The sequence below is a fragment of the Tyto alba genome, unplaced genomic scaffold (assembly GCF_018691265.1).
Source record: "Tyto alba isolate M040663 unplaced genomic scaffold, T.alba_DEE_v4.0 Super-Scaffold_14, whole genome shotgun sequence".
Lineage (NCBI taxonomy): Eukaryota > Metazoa > Chordata > Aves > Strigiformes > Tytonidae > Tyto > Tyto alba.
In genome coordinates, this window is record NW_024881276.1 from 56,161,284 (window position 1) to 56,183,377 (window position 22,094).

A 22,094-nucleotide genomic window follows, 5' to 3' on the forward strand; every position below is an offset into this window, starting at 1 on the left:
AATCAAGCCCAAGCTATAGAGATCAGCTGTTGCTTTTAATGTACAAATCAAGCAGTGGACCATAACATTTATCTATTGCAAAAGACAATTCTCTAGGTGCCACTTTATTTCGCTATTCTACGTTTGTTTTTAAAAGTGTCTGCATGACACTCGGATGCCACGCAGCAAGTGGCAAATCTAAGGAGTGCTGATGATTTATTTGGAGGAAGAAATGAGGATTAGCATTTTGGACCATCTCATCTAGTTACAGGGCGAGTGTATTTCACATGGCTCAGAGAGCTGCAACAGCAAAAATGTCCATCAAGGAGACCAAAGCGGTGTTTCTCCTCTTTCCACTTCTCGCTTAACCGATGCCTGCATGATGTGGTGGCAACTCATCAGTGCCGGCCAGTGGTCGCTCTGTGTTAATCTATGGAGTGGCCATCCACAAAAGCATTCTGCCCAAATTCGCTGTTTGCATGATGCTTTTATTGATCACATAGTTCAGCCAGCATTCCCAAATAAAAACTCTGGGGGCATGTTGCCCATACACTGCACTCACCCTCTGCCCATCGCTGTTCCTCTGCAATAGGGGGTCTGGACTCTGATTTTCAGGGTGCCAGCACACACATCTAACTGTTAAAATGTCAGTATTTTCGCAGGTTTTGGAAAGACAGTAGACATCTTTATCTAAGTCTGTGTTTTAAATGGCATAATTGCTGTTCCACTCATTTGCAGTGTGATTGCAGCCAGAGCAGCTTCTCCTTTGGTTCCTTTTGCCCTCCCTAGGAGTAACGGGGAAGTCCAGCAGGGAAGAGCATTTCGACATTGCCTTTGAAAGTAGGAGGAAAACAAGCTGTCTAAATCAATCAGGGGTGTGCATTAGCGCTAGTATGTTCCTCTGGAGGTCTGCATTTGATGTCATATTGACACATAGCTAAGATCAAAGCCCGTCTCTGCATCCTGGCTGCTACCAGAGGAACAGCATTGGCCTTTGGGCCCCGTATCTTTACAAGGAGCTTGTGATCAACGTGATATTTTTTTTCCCCCAAACAAGCACCTGTGAAATGTAATTATCCATCAAATAATGCCTAATGCCTTTTTCTCTGAAAAAGTAATTCCTCTCCGTCTTTGAAAATGTTCTGGAAGCAAATACTATGGGTTTTTCCTTTCTGCTTTTTTAAGAAACCTGTAAAATGACAGCTCTCACTCCTGCTGAACAGGCATCAGCTGTTAACTCAGTGGGGAAAGCTCTGGAAGAAATGTACAGATACTTTGGAACAATCCGGTATTGTTTTTCCTTCCTTAGAATTATTTTGCCTCCTTGGAAAAAAAGAAAGCTTTTTTTTTTTTTTTTTTTTTTTGGATAATGCAGATATTGGGCTGATTCACGCTGATATGTTTGGAATGATTATTCTGTAATAGTCATCAGCATCTAAAAAGGACCTTGGTTCTGCCAGAGCTTGGCAGCAGGGGAGACAAGCTGACATTTGAATAAGCCCCCAACTTCCCTTTTAAGAGAATAACTCCAAGTAGAGAGGTCTCTCAGGAGAGAGCTGGCTTTCTCAGGAGACATCTGGTACCTCCTGCTTCTGTTTGGGCCTGAGACGCCAATCTTTCTCCAGGTATTTCTGGCACCCCTGGATTACAGCTCTGCAGCACAGGGAAATTGGGATGGGGCAGAGGGCTCTGTCCCTCCGAGTCACAGCCCACCCTTGCCAAAGCTCAGGGGGACTGGAAGGCGGTGACAGGTCACAAGGGTCAATCGTGAAGGACGTTTAGGTCTGAGCTGATTAAAAATAGCCTGGTTTAGACCTCCTTTTGCAGACTCCAGAAGGTTCCCTGCATAGCTAGGCTTTGCAGCCAAGTTCAAGGTCTAGTCTATATCTGAACTGGGTTATCTCCATTCCCGCTGATAGCCCAGATAGTGCCTGGATACCCTTGATCTACCTGAGGATTGCAGGCTAAGCCATGTGCTGTCTCAAAAGTATTGGCTCCCTCAGGACCTAGCCAGCAGATTTAATTAGCTTCTTCAACATTTCTTTTTTGTTTTCTGATAGGTTGGGGTTTTTTTTCCTTTTTTTAAAAAAAAAAAACAAACTTGGAAACAAAGCCCTGTATAAAGCATTACCCTCCCCTACACTGTGCTGCTCAGACATGAGCTAGACGTCTGGGATAAGGATGCTCTCGGGAAAGGCGCCGTGCTAAGCTGTTTATGGACCAAGGTCGGAGGAAGATGCTTGACTTGCGTTCACACGGGCAGCAGAGGGACGGGGGGGGTGCACGACATGTTCCCCAAGGATGAGCCTGGTTTCTGGGCTGAAGTAATTGCAGGCCCATATGGTGAAGGGATTGGAGCTGCCAGAGGAGAGGATGAAGCCTTTCTTTACATCTGAGGAAGAAGCGCGGGGGCTTGGGAAGGGCGGCTGTTTTGCTGGGAGTGACTCACTTCCCGGGGAAGTTGTCCCTGCAGGAGCCCGCGCACCGAGTGAAAGAGTGTAGATGGGGCTGAGCCTTAAAACCCCACAGCTGCTGGTAGCTCTGCCCTTCCTGCCCTGGGGGAGGACCTGGCCATCCTTCCCCGCATTGTTTTATTATTTGTAGTTCTCTGGGTTTTGTCTCTCCAGGGGGCTCAGTTAATTTTGCCTTGCCCTGTGTCCCCATGAGCGGTAGGGAAGTGCTCAACTCATTCAAATGGCAGGCATTGCTTGCCTGGAGTCATTCACAAGGTCTGCAGCAGAGGGACAGTTAAAACCCCCAGCAGAAGAGCACCCTTCCACCTTCAGACAGGACAACAGTGACCTGCATTGCCTGTGCTACTAGGAGGTCAAGATCCCAGTTGTGTGTTTAAGAAAGAGCCTTTCCCTTCCCCGTTCCATCATTAAAAATTTTCCTTCCTAGAAATACTCTTCCTTCTTTTTTTTTTTTTTTTTTTTTTTTTTTTCCCTTTGCTTTTCAGCCACCCAGTGCCGGCAGAGTTTAGGGGAGAAATTGCTACTTATTGAGCAGAAAACCTAATCTCCCTTTTCCCCCTTCTGTTTCCCACCCCTCACAAGAAATACAGCTGGACGTGAACCTGCAGGCACTGTCATTTAAATCTAGCCTGTCCTTTCTGTCCTACATCGGTGCCATTCCTGCAGACCTGTCTCAGGGTCAGAGGAGTCCCGCTGCTGAGAAATGTCCTGTCGTGGCTGTGTTTGCACAGTAATCACCCCTGCTTATCCCAGAGCAATAACCCATTCCACCCACTTTTGTGGCTCCTTGAATCCGTCCTCCCACTTTATTGTGCACATCTCGAACAGGCGGGAGACCTCCCGGTGAGGGGAAGCACTGCAAAGTCTTGACGTGTCTCAATTTTAAACAGTATTGAAGTTTCGGCTGAAGGCTCTGATGGGCCCGAGGGAATGGGGAGAGAGGGGACAGCAGCTTCCTGTGGATTTCAGCAAAGCAGAGACAGAGCCGTTGCTGATCACCACAAATACCCGTGCTGTCATGAATTATGCATTCCTTGTTTAAAGAGAGGTCGCTCTCATCAATAATTGAAAGCTCCCTGCTCTGCCTTCAGCATCACATCTCCCACACCGGGAGTTAGGGAACTCATGAAATCTGCATGGACTTCCTCAAGGTGGCTAGGGGTTGATGGAGAGGGGCAGCAAAATGCAGGCAAAACAAACCAAAAAACCCCGCTGACAGTTTCAGTGGGTGAAATGAAGAGTCATCTACACCTGCCAGCAGCTCTGCTCCAGTTCTGCCCCTCACACCCCTCTCTCCTCCCCTGTCCACGCCTCTGTCCTCCCAGGGTCTGCACAGAACGGTAGGCTTGCCAACATGGTACAAACCAAGATTAGGGCATGTTTCTTGAAGCTTTCGGCTCCATTAGCTGAGACTAGTTTGCTTTGGGTGCTTGCCTAGCAAATCTCCACACTGGATGGCAGGATGTTCCCAGGGGACAGTTTGAACGGTAAAATTTGTCCCTCTGGGAAGATAATGATCTGTAGAGTCAGTGTCTCAGACTACAGACATACAGTCCTGGGGCTGGGGTTGGTCCAACATTCAAGGTCTTGTAAGCCTGGCTCAGTCAGGCTGGCTGCCCTGAACCAGGGTCTGCAAAATCAACTTTCTTGCAGAGCAAACTTTTCGAAAGGTGTGGTTCTCATGCCAAATCAGGCAGGTGGAGGGCAGAACTGAAACCTCAGAACAAAGCCCGTGTGATCCTAACCATTTCTGAGTTATCCAAGAGGACGTAAATTGAGCAGCTTTTTGACAGGGCTATAGGAAAATCACAGGCACCTGAATCCACATCAGCCTCACAATCCCCAGTCAGCTGGGCCTCTCCCTGACTTTCACCCTTCTCCACCATTCAACCAACATGTCCTTTCAAACTACGCTGCAACTCAGGGAGAAAGCCACATATGTGATCTCTTAAAGTTGTACCTGAGCGGTGAGGCCGCCTGGGTTGTTCTCCAGCCCGGGAATCCTTATCCCTCTCCCACGACCTGAGCTGCTCTGCCTGTAAGAAATTGTACCCTGTTGGTAATTAGTCAACAGCAGATGAAGGGATCAGTCACATGTGATGCTCTGTAGCCTCAGCCCAATCTTGCTTCTCTTCAGCATCAGTCTGGCGCGTACAGGCTGGGGCTGGGCTCTTCCCCGCCGTGTGCTTCTCTTGTTCTCTGCTCCTGCATCCTTTCAGATTAATGCCCCCTGCATCAGCACATGAGCTTAAATGGAGACTGGATGGTGGTGTGTCCCAGTAACTGAGAAGTCTGACAAAGCAGCGTGAAGTGAGAGTAGTACGAGAAACATTTTGTCCCTATCGTACTCAGCTTTGTGCTCTGTGCGTGTGTGTTTGTTTATTTTTTAATGGAGAACAGAAGATTGATGGATGAAATTAAGAAGAGGGATGTGTAATTGGAAAACAGCTCAAGAAGGCTACAGGCAGCATATTGAAGGCATCCATCAAACATCCAGCTAATGTTGTTAAGGGTGTGTAACACAAGCAAGGGCTGCAGGGGACACTAGGAAAAAAAAGAAAAGGGAAGATAAAGGGGAATAGGCAGGACAGGGGAAATAGCAAGGGAGGAGAAGAGCCAGCAAGAGAGTACAATCAATAATATTTGTATTGAAACCACATCCAAACGCTCCTGTTGGGATTGGTGCGGGACTGTACAAGCACATTAAGAGACAGTCCCTGCCCTCTACAGCTTGAACCCAGGAATTACGTGATGATCGCTGGAGATGAGTTCAGATGAACACAAAATTTTCTTCTGATCTTGAATCTCATTGAATAGGATCTGCTCTGAATGGGTTTAAAGGCAGAAGGAAGGTAGCTGGTTGTGCCAGGAACGCACACAGTAATGCCTGCCAGCTAGGCATGCAATTAATCTGAGCCACTTAGGGGACTTTGTGTTTAATTATAAAAAGTAGGTAAAAATATGTGCAGTAAACCTCTGTAAGCCCCACTGGGGCCATCAGCAGGCTACCCAGAGGCATTGACATGTGACTGGGTTTTGATGCTGTGTTTTCAAATGTATGGGCTGATGCTTTAATGGACTTCCCACTTTGTGGGAAATATTCCATGCGGGGCAGACATGAAGAAAATGCAAAGGGCCCTTGTGTGGGGAAGGAGAGAAGACAAAGGCTAAAATTATTAGTAGGCCAGGGGATTTCTCTAGTCCTGGAAACAGGGAAGAAGGGAGGCTCTTAAGGACTGAGAAAAGGCAAGTGAAAGATGTAAAGGAACAGAGAAGAGCACAAGCATGATGGATGCAGGGGGCGGCAGTGGGGGAGAGAAGGTAACATTCTAAAGAGAAAATAAAGTGTTCCAAGTCAGGTTTTCTGAAAAATGGGTTAAAGTCAGCTCCTCTGTGAGGTTCACAAGTGACCTGGTGCTTTATGTGGGCTTTAACTTCTTCAGCACTGCATGCTTTGGAAAAGCAGGATAGAAGGCGCATGTAGAAATAAATGAGCAAAGAGCACCGGGGAAGCTGCACGCACAGACGGCATCTCTCCTTGTTTGCAGTGTGGGGAAGCATGAATAGGGCTGGCTGTGAAGAGGAGGAGAAAGAACTAGAAAGGGAATTCGCTAAAGCTCTTCTAACTCTGATCCGCTCTCCCCTGTGCTCTCTTGGTAACACAGCTGCCACTGCCGCCGCCTCCTCTCCTTCCCTCCAGAAGCGACCCGAGTTTGCAGCAGTGGCAGGCCTGCTGCGTAGAAACCGTGCCTGTATAATTAAGGCCTTTTATTAAAGGGGGGAAACACTGGCTGCCTGACTCTAGTGCAGGGGTATTTGCAATTGCAAGCATACTAGAGGAAGCAAGGAGCTGTGCTGACCCCAAGCCAGGGCGCGGGTGGACCTAGATGTCTGCTGCCGTTACGAGGCAGTGCAGAGCCCTCCTTGGATTTCTTTGGTGGCTCTGTCCATTTTCATGGCCCCGAGTGGTGGGAAGCTTTGCTCTGTGTTGCTGCACTGGGAAGGGAAGGAATTTCCTGGAGGGAGAGCAGCCCCTGGTGCGGGTAACACCATCCTACCCTGTGTCCAGCCTAGATCTGTAGCTTACCAAGCACCTGCACCTTAGGCACTAAAGCTTGAAGGAGACTCTTGTACCTGCCCTGGACCCAGCCATCAGAAAGCAATTAAGTTATGCAGAGCCAGTGTTTTTCCTGCATAAGGCTCCTGCTGGCATCACCAAAACACTCCCACATGCCCCCAGCCACACAGGTTCCTTGGCCCGCTTCTCCATCAGTTTTCCATAGCTTGGAAGTAGAGGAATGGGCACCAAGGTGTTTCCTGAGTGAGGTAAGAAGCATTAGAGATTAGCACCATGAACAGTTGGTTTGGGGAGCAGTGGAGATAGGCTCCCTTAAGGGATTGCTCCAGCATGGTACCGCTGGTGTCTAACAAGGAATGAGCCCATGTTGCAGCAATTTCCTTAACAGGGCAGTATAAAGGGTATCTACTTGCCTGCCAGAAGGCTTCCTGAGACATGCTAGTCTTCTGTCAGATTTGGCTGAAATGGATTTGATAGTTATTGGCAGTAGGGCACTGATGAGCCCTGTGCTCACATAATCCTTGTTTCTTCAGGACACCAAGGTAAAATGTCAGGGAAAAAAATTAAAGACAGGTCCTAAGAAAGTCCCGGGCGATGAATTTAGAATAGCATCCCCTGATATCTTCCAGGAGTACCGTGTGGCTGATCTCACTGCAAAGCAGAGCCCTTTCGGACCAGTTGTCATGTTTCTTCTCACACAATTCTCTCAGGCTGAAGCAAGGTAATCCTTCCCCTTCGAACAGATGAGGAGCTGCTTGGCCCAAATCCTGAGCAAGGAGTTTCCTTTGCACAAAATGTGTCTGTGTCCCTTTGAGGGCCTTGGTTTTAGGCAGCTGGCCTTCAGTACACCTAGGAAATCCCTGGCAGAGCAGGAATTTAGAGCCAAACAGTTTGAACCTCCTCTCCATCCTTTGTGTCAGTGTGATGCCATTGCTCTTTTCTCTCAAGCTGCTTTCAGCATAGGAGAGCAAGGGGACCTGGTAGGCCTGTGCCGTTCAGCAGCTCTTTGGTTCCCAGGGCGTGTGACTGCAGTTTCCCAACAGAAATCTCTCAGCAGGAGGCTAATGAAAGTTTTATGCTCCCCTTAGCCTCCTAATAAGCATTGCTGTGGTAGCGAGGAAGTCCACCAGGAGAAGTATGTGGCATCAGAAAGGTAATCCCAGAGGAAACATATTACAGATGTTACCAGGCAGGAGAGGGGAATAAAATCCAACTATCAAACGTCAGGCAGCCTGCTCGGAGTGATAGCAGAGAGTCCTCGGATGGTAATACGTAACTCTGACTCTGTACCCTTCAGTGTTTCCGTGCGCTGCTGTTCTGCAGCAGCAGAAGTGGATCCCTCTTTCTGGAGCTGCTTTTGTTGCTGATGTGTAATAACAGCATCAGGAGTTTTCATACCCAGAGAGGGACCAAAGCAAAAGCTAGAAGTTAGAGGAAAATGTTCCTGACTGTGCCAAAGCCATACAGAAGGCAGCACATGCACTAGGCAAGCCCACTTGATGTTGGACTTCCTAAAGTCATCTCTGGGTTCTCATGCTTATATGACTTAACTGCACACAGACTGTTAAGGGTCTTTTAAACAGGTGAGCCAGGACTGGGATCTCATAACACTATGACTCTACAGAGGGCTGAGTTATTTCCCTGAACAAGTGGTCTGCAATAATGTCCAAATACTTCAGTCTGTATTTTCCAAACTGATCATTAATGTTGGATACTTTATTGAAGGCATGGCTACCTTAAGAAGCCAAGGATCTGATTCCCAGACAGACTGACTGCTTATTAGTCATATTAACTAGTGGGAGCTGAAGGTGGTCAACAATTGTGAAAAAACAAGCATAGAACTACTGTAGCTTGGACCATCTATAAATAAGCCACCCCCTGTTGTTGATTATTCCTGATACATTTATCTTTTATTTATCTTTATTTTCTTTTAGTTCCTCTCACCTTAGAAAAGGAGTTTCAAAAACAAATTTTAACTGTTGCAATTTCCCAGAAATTTTCCTAAGAAAGCAATTAAAGTATTCTGAAGTCTGTGATTTAAACTAAATGCTGCAGTGGCCAGACACTGCAAGCCAGGAGTAGAAAGGGTTGTGGAATAATCCAACTTTCAGCAGGCATCACCGGCACTGTGGAATGACTGAGGCAGGGATTTCATGTAAAACTTAGTAGGTAATAGCACACATCCCTGATTGATTGCCTCAATGCATCTGCATAAGCAGGATGAATTAAACCTGCAGGAGTGAAAGAGATGCTGGCTATCTTGAGGATGCCTGGTATTTTCTGTTTTATCCACTTGCATATGCAGGAACACAAATCTTGCACACAGTTTTAAAAAATTCTACAAAAGAAGCAAATTAAATGGTCACCACAAAGCTCAGGAATGAACACCAGCCCTTGAGAGGGGGCAAGTAACAGTCCTCTTCTGGCTTCAGAATCAGTAACACGAACAACCCTAAGTCAAGGACAGTGGGTTCATCATGGGTCAGTGGGAGGTTCTTTATAGCAACAGAAATAGATAAAAGCTTCTATTCAATAGCACAGGAATTGGCCGGGGCAGCTGGATAATGGTTTGGGCCTGCAATGTTAATGGGCTCCTTGTAAACTTATACTTAGACAAATGCTCTGCTGGATCAGGGCCCAACATTTATCATGCCTCCCCCTAAGCAAGCCAAACTCGGTCTATTAGTTCGGCCTCTAGACTTACTGTCCTAATGCTTGTGGTGACTGATATTTCAGAGGTCTTAACTCTTTTTTTCTGCTCTGAAAGGTAGAGAGATGCCTTGGCATTGGAAGCTCTCTGCAGCATGCTGAGGAGACGTAACCTTCTTACCACGCTCCTGATTGTCTTGCCATGGGCTCTTCTCCTAACCTTGTGGCACCAGTACCCAACCACCCACTACCTCAGCCTGCTGAGAAGTAAGTGCAAGAGTTCTGCTGTCAGTGCGCTGGTGGTTGTGATGATTGCGCTGGTGTGAACCCTCGGGAGGAGATGCTCTCTCATGGGATGGGTTAAACAAAGACAAACTTGCCCGAAGGCCCCCTCAGGGTTTGCCTACAGCAGGCACGCAAACTTTGCGTGTTAGACATGCACCTTAGGGTGGCTTTGGGGAGAGGGTGCTGATGTGATAAGCACTGACTCCAGACAAATGTGTCCCCAGCACTCCCTGGAAAGGAGGCAGCCTGGCAGTGATTAGTTCTCTAACATCTTTTCCCTTCCCCTTCCCCTTCCCCTTCCCTCCCCTTCCCCTTCCCCTTCCCCTTCCCCTTCCCCTTCCCCTTCCCCTTCCCTTCCCCTCCCCCTCCCCCTTCCCTTCCCTTCCCTTCCCTTCCCTTCCCTTCCCTTCCCTTCCCTTCCCTTCCCTTCCCTTCCCTTCCCTTCCCTTCCCTTCCCTTCCCTTCCCTTCCCTTCCCTTCCCTTCCCTTCCCTTCCCTTCCCTTCCCTTCCCTTCCCTTCCCTTCCCTTCCCTTCCCTTCCCTTCCCTTCCCTTCCCTTCCCTTCCCTTCCCTTCCCTTCCCTTCCCTTCCCTTCCCTTCCCTTCCCTTCCCTTCCCTTCCCTTCCCTTCCCTTCCCTTCCCTTCCCCTTCCCCTTCACCTTCCCCTTCCCCTTCCCCTTCCCCTCCCCTTCCCCTTCCCCTTCCCCTTCCCCCTCCCCTTCCCCCTCCCCTTCCCCTTCCCCATCCCCTTCCCCTTCCCCATCCCCTTCCCTTCCCCTTCCCCCTCCCCTTCCCCTTCCCCTTCCCCTTCCCCTTCCCCTTCCCCTTCCCTTCCCCTCCCCCTCCCCCTTCCCTTCCCTTCCCTTCCCTTCCCTTCCCTTCCCTTCCTTTCCCTTCCCTTCCCCCTCCCTTCCCTTCCCTCCCAGAAGAGACAGATGAGAACGTGACCTCTAAAGCTCTCCTCAATGGTTCATCTGCACTGAGAGAAGAAGGCCTGCCATCATGCATTCAGCAGCAGCAAAGCATAGGGGCAACGCCTAAAGTCATCCAGAATTATGTGTACTCCAGGCCTCCCCCGTGGTCAGACACCCTGCCGACCATCTTCGTTATCACCCCTACCTACACCCGGCCAGTGCAAAAAGCTGAGCTGACCCGTCTGGCCAACACCTTCCTACACGTACAGAACCTGCACTGGGTGGTGGTGGAGGACTCACCCCGGAGGACCAACCTTGTATCCAACCTTCTGGAGAAGGCAGGGCTCAACTTCACCCACCTCAATGTGGAGACGCCCAAGAGTCTGAAGCTGGGGCTGTCCTGGATCCCATCCCACACCCCAAGGGGGACACTGCAGAGGAACCTGGGGCTGCACTGGCTGAGGGACAGTTTCAGCAACACTGCACCACCAGAAGGGGTAGTGTATTTTGCCGATGATGATAACACCTACAGCCTGGAGCTCTTTGAAGAGGTAAGAACCGTAAAATTCCATGGGACGGAAAAGCAGGATGGAGCTGCAAAGTCTCTTAAGGCCAGGTGCATTTGCAGAGCCCGCCGAGATAGGGCTACCATGTGGACCTTTAGCATCAACTGGGAGACAAGGGGTCTGGCAGGCTACCTAGAGCCCTCCTCGCCTGCCCTGCACACAGTGGGAGCTGGGTATGGGGCAGATGCAAACCTATAGTTAGTAAAAGCCAGTGGCCACGCTTTAAAGGGCTGAAAAGAGCAAAGAGCACATCTGCCACGGTACAGGCTGCAGATGCGAACAGCCACTCACACCGTTGCGCCAGCTAGAGCCCCTTTTGCCAGGGACCAGATGATATATACTCCAGAATTTATATCTCTCCTGAGGGAAAGCTGACCTGATTTAAATAAGCACCAAAGACAAACTTCTGGCAAAGCATAAATCTGCACCTTTGTAGCGGTTTGATGGGCAGGGGGTGTTGGAAAAGTTGACTGACTTTCTGATCCACCTTTTCTCCTTGGCTGCCCTTCTGTACTCTGAGTTCCAGCCACCATGACAGGGCTGTGCCCCTGGGATCACAGAAGCTTGCCCAGACTTCTGCTGGAAACCTGGCTTTTGTGAGATGCCAAGTCTATTGTAAACTTGCAAAAATTCAGTCAAACTCCCTTGTCACCAATTTAAGCTAAATTGTACTACATCACTTGAAATACAGATATGCATCAGAACACATTCCCAGTTTTCAGAATTTCTTAGATCTCTTAAGCTCATCCTTTCTTACTTCTTTCCAGGTCCTTGCTGACAATTTCAACAAACCCTCACTCTTTTAGGCAGTAGCCACGGATGGAAGAACAAGGATGGGGGGGAATTGCAATAAATGAGGACAAAGATGCACCACTCAGGGAGGGACATTACTTGAATGAGCATGAAGTTGTAGTGAGTGGAGTTGATAATACAGAGCTAGAGGCCCGGTAGAAGTTGTGTTTGGCATTTATGAAAATTATAAAAATTTCACAAAAAATTACAAAAGTTCAGGTGATACCCAAAGGTTTTCCTTCTTCTGAGGGACTGAACATGGGCACAGAAAAGCAGTGGGTTTGGTGTTCAGAGAAGAACGTGCTAAAACAGCCTTGTGGCTTTGCAAGCTGTTGTAGCTCTTCAAGCAGTAGCACGGGTGAACAAGAGCTTGTGCTGCCTAGAGCTGTTTGATTGTGTGGGAAGTCAACGGGGGAGGACAGGTGCCAGTGGAGGCAGAGGATGGTACACCGAAGGGTTGGGACAAACATCACCGGGTTGAATTCTCACAGCACTGTTTCTTTCTGGCACACAGATGCGCTACACAAGGAGGGTGTCGGTCTGGCCAGTGGCTTTCGTTGGGGGGCTGCGATATGAATCCCCAAAAGTGAGCCCAGCAGGGAAGGTGGTGGGCTGGAAAACCGTCTTTGACCCTAACCGGCCCTTTGCTATTGACATGGCTGGATTTGCTATCAGCATCAAGCTGATTTTGGAAAAGCCTCAGGCCAGTTTCAAGCTGGAGGGAGTCAAAGGAGGCTACCAGGAAACGAGTCTGCTGAAGGATCTAGTGACTATGGACGGGCTGGAGCCCAAAGCAGCCAACTGCACCAAGGTGAGTAGGACAAAAGACCTTGGAGATACATTCTCTTTGCTGGGTCCTTTTTGGGCTTTTGCCGCCTCCTGCCATGCTCCTCCACCTTGCACTGTGCTTTCCTTGTGCTGGCACATGTCAGTGCCAAATGGTGCTGGGACAGATGGACAGAGCCTGCCAAATTCTTCACAGATGCAAAGCTCAGAGAGCACAGAGGAACAGTTAGTGCTGTGCACTCTGCGTTAATAAAGAGCCTCAGACATACAATTCATGACCAGATTGCTTCTCCAAACTCCAGGAGAATTGGCAGAGGGTTGAGTCTGGAGTTTCAGTCCAGAACGATCCCTCCTCCTTGTCACTGTTTCATGGTGCCTGTGAAGTCTTTCCTGGGTTCAAGCCCCCTGAATCATGCACTTCAAACAGCTGTGTGCCCCAGGTTGCTGAAGATCCCACCCGATGGATGCGCTGCTTTCGGCATTCCCATGGCATCCAGAGCCCCTGAGCTCTTTGTGATTCCCTCTAGGTGTTGGTCTGGCACACGAGAACTGAGAGGCCCACTCTGGTTAATGAAGGCAAGCGTGGATTTACAGACCCCAGAGTAGAGGTGTAAGCAGAGAGCCAGCTCCAGGCTGTGAGTACCCTTGTGTTTATTCATTTTGGCAAAGCAAAAAATCTGTACCTGTTTCCTTATTTATACTATTATTTCCTCAAAGACTGCATATATGATCATCCCAGTAACTCCCTTACCATGTCACCCTTTGCATGAGAAGTAGATCCTCATCTTTACCCATGTACGGTCTGCCTTTCATACTCATTCAAGCATCCTTGCAGTCCACGTGGAAGCTTTGTCTGTGTACAGACAGAGAGCAAAGTGGCAGAAGAATCCCACTGTTTCACTTGGTAATGACAAGCCAAATTCCTTGCTCCCCTATTGCTGCCAGCTCCAAATGCTCTTTAGTGTGGGAGTTGTCCCACAGGGTGTGGAAAGAGATCACACTCCCGCAGATGAGCTTTTCCCCCAGCAGCCCTGCTACCTCTGCAGTGCCCCATGCATCCACCTTCAGCTTCTACCCTGCATGAGCAGCTGTGGTGTGGGTGCAGCAGGGAAAGGCTGATGGGACACTGAGACCGCCTCAAAACAGGAACCAGCAAAGTGCAACCTACACAGACTCTCACAGAGTTTGAGGGGCTTGGTACCAACATTACCAGAGCTAGGAATACATCTGCTGCTGAAGAGAAACGGGGAAGGCACTAGGAGTGCCTCTGTGGTCCACAGAGCCAGGTTCAGCAGCAGGAGGGGGGATTATGGCACCCACCACAGGTGAGGACAGGAATGTATCAGAGATCAGTAATATGTTCTTAGAAGTAGAGACTGAGGAAGAGCAGGGTGCAGAGGAGCTGTGACCTCCTCTCCCAGCTGTCGTGACCTCTGATCCCAGTGTCTGCCCTTGGCAGACCCCTAACCCAAAAGTCGCAAAAGAATAAAGGTATCCAGTTTGGGAGTAGCCACTTCTCTCTGTAATTACTCATATCTGTGGCAGGATACAGGCTGCTGAATTATTTATTCCTACTTTGGAAGATATTCCAGGGCTGCTTTCAGTCCTGACCCCGATATACACCTCATCTCAGCTCTACCAGTGGAAATAAAACTGACAGCTTTTGTACAGGCAGTCACAGGTATTTCAGCTTCTGCACTGATCTGCTGTGTGCATCACTAGTAGCTGCATACAGCATTTCCACATCATCTCTGAGTGACAGCTGTACAAAGAGTACAAAGCAATCCCAGCGCCTGCACACCCCCCAGCAGATGGGAGGGACAGGAGGCAGATGCCTAAACAGACACCTAGTGCCACCACAGGGACACTGGGGTCCCCTACCCGGCCCTCCTGTAGGGCACAAACTCTCTACCATATCTTTTCATTAATATCTCAGATATCCTAGCAAACCTAAAATGATGCCAGATACCTATGCTTAGGCAGCAGCCCCTCTTTTAACCTGTGTTTCTGTGAAAACCACTAGCAGTAACGGGCTCACTTTACATACCCATCCATGCTGGGACAAAGCTGATTTGGGATAGCCCAAACTCAGCTCATAAGGACTCAGAAACCAGTTAGGCAGTCTGGAGTTAACACTTATTAAAGGATGAGCAGGCTTATAAGAACTCAGACAGATTAGACCTGCCTTGCCTGCTTGTCAGATGAGGCGTTATCTGCTCCACTACAGATGCAGAATGTGGATGCGATGTTTTCATAAATGTGCCAGTTACGTATCGGCACTTTTGTCCTCACCCTCTCTCCCTGGCCAAGCACTCAGCCATCCTCCATGAGAAATACCACACACCTGCTATGGATTCTCATGGGAATGGCTCCCCGTAAGTCATTTGTTGTGGGAAAGGGAAGTGACCAGTCTGAGAGATCAAGGCACTGCCACTCATTCACCCGCAGGATTTGCACCTTTATCTAGAGCCATCCTCTCTGGTGCTTTCCAGCCAGAGTGTCAGCCGGGCCAGCTCTGCAGATTTTGAAGGAGCTTTCCACTTGCATTACCAGCGAATTTGACCACAATCCCTTCTGCACCACCCTCTGCCGTGTGGGGCAGCTGCTCTGGCCTGCCAAGTGGGTGGGTGGCATCCACTCCAGAAGACACCTGCAAGGTAAACCGCTTGGCTGGGCAGTCAGACAAAATCATTAGATTCCACCCCTTAAAATGTTAAATTGAGATCTCTGCTGATGGTCATGGTGTTTTGGAGGTCCTTACTGTCAGGGCAGCAGAGCTTCAGAACTTTGACAGACATGATCTATATAAGCCAGCGCTGTGGAAAAAAAAAAAAAAAAAAAAAAAAAAAAAAAGAGGTAAAATTGCTCCCCTGAGGATGTTCTGTTCTTAGCCACAATAAGGAGACTATTTCTGTCTCTCCCTCCTGGCAATTTGTCCTTGTTGAGGATCAGATTGAGTCAGTCAAGACCTCCCAGACCTCCCAGAGGCCTCTTTCCCCTTTAACACCTGCAGATGTGAGCTAGGCAGACATTGCTTGGAGCAGGATTTGGTGCTCTGGTGATCTCTAGTTGGACCACTTGCACGGCTGCTTGGCACGTGTGCCTACTTGGTGGATTACCAGAGACACAGTGTAAAGGGACCTGCTGATCTGAAAACTATCACTCAAGACTGGTGGTATAAAAAATACCTATTCTTATTGCTAACATCTATTTACAGGCATCTGAGAAAAGAAGAATTTGCTTAGGTTAGCATAGGACTCCTGCTGCCTTGTGATATCTGGAGACAGGGAAAGAAGTTCACATGTATTTCAGAGCTTCCAGACTGACTGAACAGGGATCCTCATATCTCATCCTCCTGCTCTTTCTTTAAAAAATTATCAGAGAGGTTAAAACAATGATTTGATGGCGAGACAAAAAAAAAGAAGCCCTCAGAAACTTTTTTCTAATTCATTAATTCTCCAGGTAGGACTCTGTAGCGTGGATAGAACAAGCAGCTCTTGAGCCGTGTTCCAGCTCAAAGCTCTGCGTAGTGTGGTTGAGGAACCTGTTTACTGATGCCAGCCTAGTGTCCACCCCAGCCAGGGGACAGCCTCGTTGGAATTGTATCTCCTACCCTGTTGTCCTGGATGTGGGATCAACACCTCTAGCTCCTTCTTACCCCGTCTTGTGTTTGTTTTGACAGAGGCAGCGGGCAGTGATCCTTCCCGAAGTTTGTCAGCAACCACAGCAGCTGCGTGCCCTGCCTGTTCTGCCCAGTGTTCTGCTCCGCCGCTGAAGGACGATAAACACCCCCAAACGTCGCCGTGCCGATCAGCTCCCACTGCCCAAAAGGTGGTAACAAGCAGGGACAGAGCTGGTGTGGTGCCCGGCAATCCTACAGCTCTTCACCCTTGACTTCATGCACTGCCTCTTTTCCCCACCTGGGAGAGGAGTGCTTCCCTTCCCCTGCGGGCTCTGTGTTTTTAACCATTTGTTAAAATTTATTAGACGCGATCTCCATTCTTGGCTGTGCCAGCACAGAGGCTGAAATCCAGGGTGGGTGTGGGTGCCTCTGAAGGTCTCTCCTGGCATATCATAAAACCTGAGCTTCAGCACAGCAGCTGCAAGCTGCAGTGGTTCAAGGACAGGAGCTGTCACAAAAGCACAAACGCAGACCTGTTGGTATGCTCTCAAAACAGCTTTAAAGCAAAGCTAGCCTGAGAGAGGCTCTCCCTCCGAAGGATGCACTCAGATACCTACATGGGTCAGCCTTTGGTGTTGGAGGGGGAGCCGTGCTGAAGCGCCTCATTTTGGGTTTGGGAGTTCAGAAGGGATCTGGTGCCTACGCCTCGGCTGAGAACTTGAACTGCCCTTGCTTCCAGTTGTTTTAGAAAATGCTGTCCCCAGTCCCCAGGCCCAGACCCCTCTGGATAAAGTTCCTCTCCCGCTCAGGGAGATCCGGCAGGTACTGTACCTCAAAGGCCATGCCTCCATGTCTTGCTGCAGAGACCAGAAAGCAGGGGCAAAGATGGGTGGACTTGAAAGTGGTGTTCCTAGCCTGGAACCCTGCTGCAGCATCATCAGGCGCTTCAGTAGCCTCAAATCACGTATACGGACTTGCTTCCTAGACCTCCGGAGAGGAAGATACCTCTCTGAGGTGGAGAGGTGGGTGAGAAGTGCTCAGAGAAGAGGAACCCTCAGCCTGCATTCATCCCCTGTGAGAACGTCGAGGAATGTAGAGAGGTATCATCAGGAAACATATCTTGAGCACACAGATGACAACTGAAATAGCAAGTGTGACAAGGCTCTCCAGTTGAACTTTGAAAAGCATGTGTGGCGCTGTGAAGAGAGAGGAAACAGTGTCATGCGGAAGGGTTTCCCTTTCCCTCAATAAAACAGGAAGACAGCCAGGTGGAAGGCAGCCCACAAAGGAGGAGGTGGCAAGTGAGGACTGAAGGAAGGATGCACTGGATTAAAAGCACAAGTGTTGGTACCATGTGTGTGCGTGGGGAGTGGTGTTATTGTGACTTTTCCAGGAAGATTCGCTGAATGACCCAGAAACCCCTCTGAGCATATCCTGAAAACCACCTTCACTCAGGCCACGAGAAAGAGGGCTTTAGGCATTCAAAACACATCGAGGGTTTCACAGCTGGGGGAAAGTTACGAGCAACTGAATCGTCCCCCACCCAAGAAATTCTGGGCTAGCAGGAAACTTATTTATTCGTTGATTTATTTATACTAGAATTCTCCTCTGCCTACTCCTTGTTTAGTTTTTTTAGCTTAGATCACCTGACATGTTCATGAAGAAAGAATACTCCCTCCCTTTCCCCAGAACACTAGAGCTTGGCATTCATCGATGAATGTCATACGTTCTGCTCTCTCTGGGGTTTCTTTACAATGGTGTCTTAAACTGGCAAAATAATCAGAAACACAGCAAGAAAGGGAGTACAGTGAAGGGAATTACAGTTCCTTTATGCAAGAGACGTGGGTGGCACTAAGTTTCTGGCTCCTGAGTGATCACAGCAAGGTAAAAACATGTGCAAAGGAGTGCCTCATTCAGCAGATAGTTTCCATGGGATCTTGGGAAGCCTCCAGGAAGGGGGCTCTTTGAAGGGCATCTGAGAGAGGGAGTTAGTCCATGTTCCCCCAAATAGGGAAGGAGCAGCCATGAATCCTGCTACAGAAGGGAGGCTAAAGTACAGGAGGGGGCAAAGGGGATGAGATGCCTCCTATCAGAGAGGGAGGCTGGAGAAATCAAAGAATAGGCAGCAAATAGAGAAATGGAGACTGTGTTTAAGTGAGGCTTAGGCCAGGGTCTTTCTGGATGAACACACCCGGCACTGCAAGGCCACCCCGCCAGCCGTCTCAGCATGAAGAAATACTGAATGGGCCGTGAAAACAGTGTCTTCTCTGGGCCCTAGAAAGGTCCTTACAGAGCAAGTGTCTGGCATATTGGCACTGGATAGCATGAAGGAAGCCCAGCACCCACCAAACATTTTTCATTCTCCATTTGTCAGAGCTTTGTGTCCTGTCATCTGCAGGAGGTAACAGGCCTTGCACTGAGGTGGGATTTGCCAACCCATTCTGCCACCAGGCAGGTGGGCTCAATGCTTCCGCCCAGCATTAAGCTCAGGTTAAGTCCCCTTTTTTGTGGTTTTGGTGAATGAGCGAGAGCAAGGGAATAAGGGAGTTGATTTATGATCCTCCATTTTCTTCTCCGAGATGGGCAGGGTTTCTGCCCGTATGAACAGGAGGGGATACGGTGATAAATTCCCCGGGCTTTAATCTCATGCAGGTCCTACACAGCGTTTTGGCACTGGCAGTGGGTGCCTGTAGCAAGGATCTATTCCCGTTGCAAAGGATACCCCCCCGCACATGTTCTTAGTTGTTCTCTCTGCATCCCTATAAGACAGCAAAATTATTATTCCTCTTTCTCCCGCTGGGGACCTGGATTCCAGAGATATGCGCTATGCTGTCAGTTCAGTGCCGGTCAGAATCTGCTCTCAAGACCGTATCGCACCATCTCCATTCTTGCCCCAGCCTGGCCCTGTGGAGGAGAGTTTCTGTGAATCGAGAAATTCCGTCAGTCACTAAGTTGTGCGAGACCAAGACCTCATATGGACAGCATGGATGTACGCAGCTGATATTCCAGGCTAGCAGACATTCAGACCTGTTCAGCACAAATACTCTTTTCCCTGTAGAGCAGTCTAGGGACAGCAAGGGCTGCTGCTGGCCAAGGTGTATCAGCTGAGGGTAGGTGAGTAACGGACACCACAGGTAAACATGGCTGTTTGTTAGCAGAGTTGAGTGGGAGACCCCAGGAGTGGAGCAGCAGTCAGAGTTACAGGCTTCGGGGAAAGTGAATGCAATAAGGAAGAAAGCTGCAGATCAAGCCTGGAGTGTTTAAAGAAGAGAAGGCATCCCAGTGCCTGGTTTTTACTAGCCTATTAGTATCTGATATTCATGTTCTCTGAGATTCATCCAGTTCACCAACCAATGAATATTACTAACATTTCCTGTTGCAGAAAATACTATTGATGAAGGAAAGAGAATGTCAAGAAAGTACTTTTTAATGGTTATTTATTTATATTGAATGGTACTAGAGCGTTATTAAATATGATGTGAATAGTACAATATTGCAGCATTGTCTTGTCTTGCAGCATAAATGCTTACTCCTTTTCCAGGAAAGCACGGTGGATTCTGTAATGGAGGACATATTAGTTTTAGTGCTTCTCATTTTAAGGGTACTCACTTCAGTCTTCATCTGAACCAAACGCTACAAGAGAAATTCAAGCAAAAACATTTCAGGTCCCCGAGACTGGTGCCTGCATTATGGAAATAAAGAGACAGAAGGAGACAGGAGAATATAGCCTAAACTCCATAGCCTCATGGCATCCCTGGCTGTCATTTTGGTGACATGGTGACCGCCCCTACTGAGATTGCCTTGCAAAGGTGCTGACCACAACTCAGAAGTGAGTGGCGGTCAGAACATAGGGCAGGCAGGCCGTTCTCCTCCACAGGGGAGAGGGGAAAGGTGCCACAAGCTGCCTTAGTGGACTGGCAAGCTGCGTCCTGCGCTCATGCCTAAAGAAGGCTGCTGCTGGCAGTGGGCAAGCTGCCCGATTTCTGTGGAGGTCTGCTCTGAAGGGTGCACTGTATCCCCTCCAGCTCTCTTGGTCCAGGCAGCTCCTGCATACTCTTCTCCCCTCTGGGAAGAGCCAGGACAAGCTGTCCCAGCAGCAGTATGGTAAGACATAAGGGATCTCCTGCAGGAATCTGGTGCCACAGTCTCTCCCAGTTGGTTCTGGAGGCCGTGAAACCTCTTGAGACATTTTTCAACTTCCTTCCTCCTGGAGGAGTATCAGTTGCATGTGAAGGGAAATGGGAAAGGGCAGTAGCTTGTGGCCCTCTGCAGTACAGCCCACTGGGCAAGGGGGAGACACCCAGCAGCAGCACCAACAGGGTAAGGAAGCGCAGGCTAAGGCATTACAAGGTCTAGTCTTCCTAACCCACTGCATGCTGTTTCAGTCCCTGCTTCTGCCAGTCCCTGTAAGCTACAACCCACTGGGGAAAATGTATGAACTCGCATTGGGTCACTAGATGTCACTGCAATGGGATCACGTAGGGAGACAACTCCACTCTCTTGGCTCTTCCTTCTGTGTCCAGATCAGAGGAGAATGGATGGGCCTATTTGACAGGAGCTCAGTCGGCTAATCCACAAGCCTGGAAGAAGCTAGTAGACCCAGGTCCTGTTTCTAATACTCTCACTGATTTACTCTGTCATTTGACCAAGGTACGTGACAATCAGCCATCTGGGTTTTTACACAACAAGGGACCCACCTCCCAGAAACACGGAAGCACTTTTAAGACTCTCTTGAGGAAGCACTGCTAATAATTTAGCATACTAGAGTAGAAGCCAAATCCATACCTGTGTAATTAAAAAAATCACACAGGCGTGGCACAAAGTGCAGTGTGAAGTTTACAAGCAAAGATCCTGCGAAAGGCTGAGAAAGAACTGCCATGGCCAAAGGTACCTGAAACGTCCACCCCGCTAGAAAACAGTCATCCCCCCAAGAAAAGAGGGACAGCTCTGCTTGGCTGTAGAAACTGAAAGCTTCTACAAAGCCTGTACAGGGACTAATCCTACCTTCCTCTTCCCTCGATATAAACCCCGGGGATTGGGAGAGCAGTAGGTAAGACGCATTGACTGACACTGCATGAGCACCCTGCTTGCTATCACTCCATTACACCAGCGCACCGCTCCTCCCTTCCCTGGGCCATGCATTTTCAAGGCCAAACTTCACAGCCACTCTGCTGCACATCTAGTGCAAGTCCCAGGAGACAAGGCATGGAGGAGAAGGGGAAAGAGAAAATGCAAGCAAGAATGAATCTTATTAAACAGAGCGAGGTATTTCTCTCAGTCTCTCATCACGTTCGGTGCTGATTGGAGGTGAAATTGCACTTGGAGGGAAGGGAAGCCCCCTCCCTTGGGACAATCCAGAGGCTCTCACACAAACTTAATTTCAAGCTCTGTTGAAGATGATGTTTGTCAGGGTTTGGGGGTTCTTTTGTATGCATTCAATTTAATTTCTCAGGCAGATGTGTGAAAATGAGAAAGGCAGACCTTTGACTGTGAAGACAGCCTGGTGCCTGCTTCTTACAGATCCAGTCTCACCTTATTTTCCTCCATCACTGCCCTCAATAAATCTGTGTGCAGAGGTTGCTAAAATGCCTGCCACCTCCCTTCCACACCTCAGTGAATACAGTTAAATTATTTTTTTTTGCATTTAAGCAATACAATTCATTTTTAATTCAAAACACGCCTTGGCTTTTCAAGTCTCTATTTAAAACAGGAGCACTGTGACCTTGAAAAGGCTTGGACCTGCTGGCATCATGAAGTTCTGATCTATACTCTGCTCTCCAGTCCATACTTGCTTGCTCTCTTGTAAGAAAAAGGCTCGTGGTGGTTTCTGATCCATCCATTTTGGTGACAATGTCTGAAGGGGAAGGAGAGGAACTGCATCTGGTTTTGGAAGGTTCTTGAGGGAGACGTTCCTGAAGATTCAGCTCTGCCAGTCTGCACAGAAACACA

General features: G+C 48.8%; 1 protein-coding gene across 7 annotated transcripts in view; it reads left to right on the forward strand.

The window, feature by feature from the left end:
• LOC104359558 (galactosylgalactosylxylosylprotein 3-beta-glucuronosyltransferase 1) overlaps positions 1 to 19,633 on the forward strand; it is a 30,480-nt gene extending 10,847 nt beyond the window's left edge. For 3 of the 7 annotated variants that reach the window (XM_033005260.2, XM_033005259.2, XM_033005265.2), the window contains 5 exons: positions 9,299 to 9,447; positions 10,392 to 10,930; positions 12,252 to 12,548; positions 13,051 to 13,158; positions 16,206 to 19,633. In XM_033005260.2, the coding sequence (XP_032861151.1) occupies positions 9,336 to 9,447; positions 10,392 to 10,930; positions 12,252 to 12,548; positions 13,051 to 13,137 (1,035 nt within the window). In that variant the 5' untranslated portion in view covers positions 9,299 to 9,335 and the 3' untranslated portion in view covers positions 13,138 to 13,158; positions 16,206 to 19,633. Of the gene's footprint in view, positions 1 to 9,298; positions 9,448 to 10,391; positions 10,931 to 12,251; positions 12,549 to 13,050; positions 13,159 to 15,015; positions 15,242 to 16,205 lie in introns of those variants that run through there. The other 4 variants (XM_033005261.2, XM_033005264.2, XM_033005267.2 and 1 more) reach the window with 3 other exon arrangements.
• The last annotated feature ends 2,461 nt before the right edge of the window (positions 19,634 to 22,094 follow it).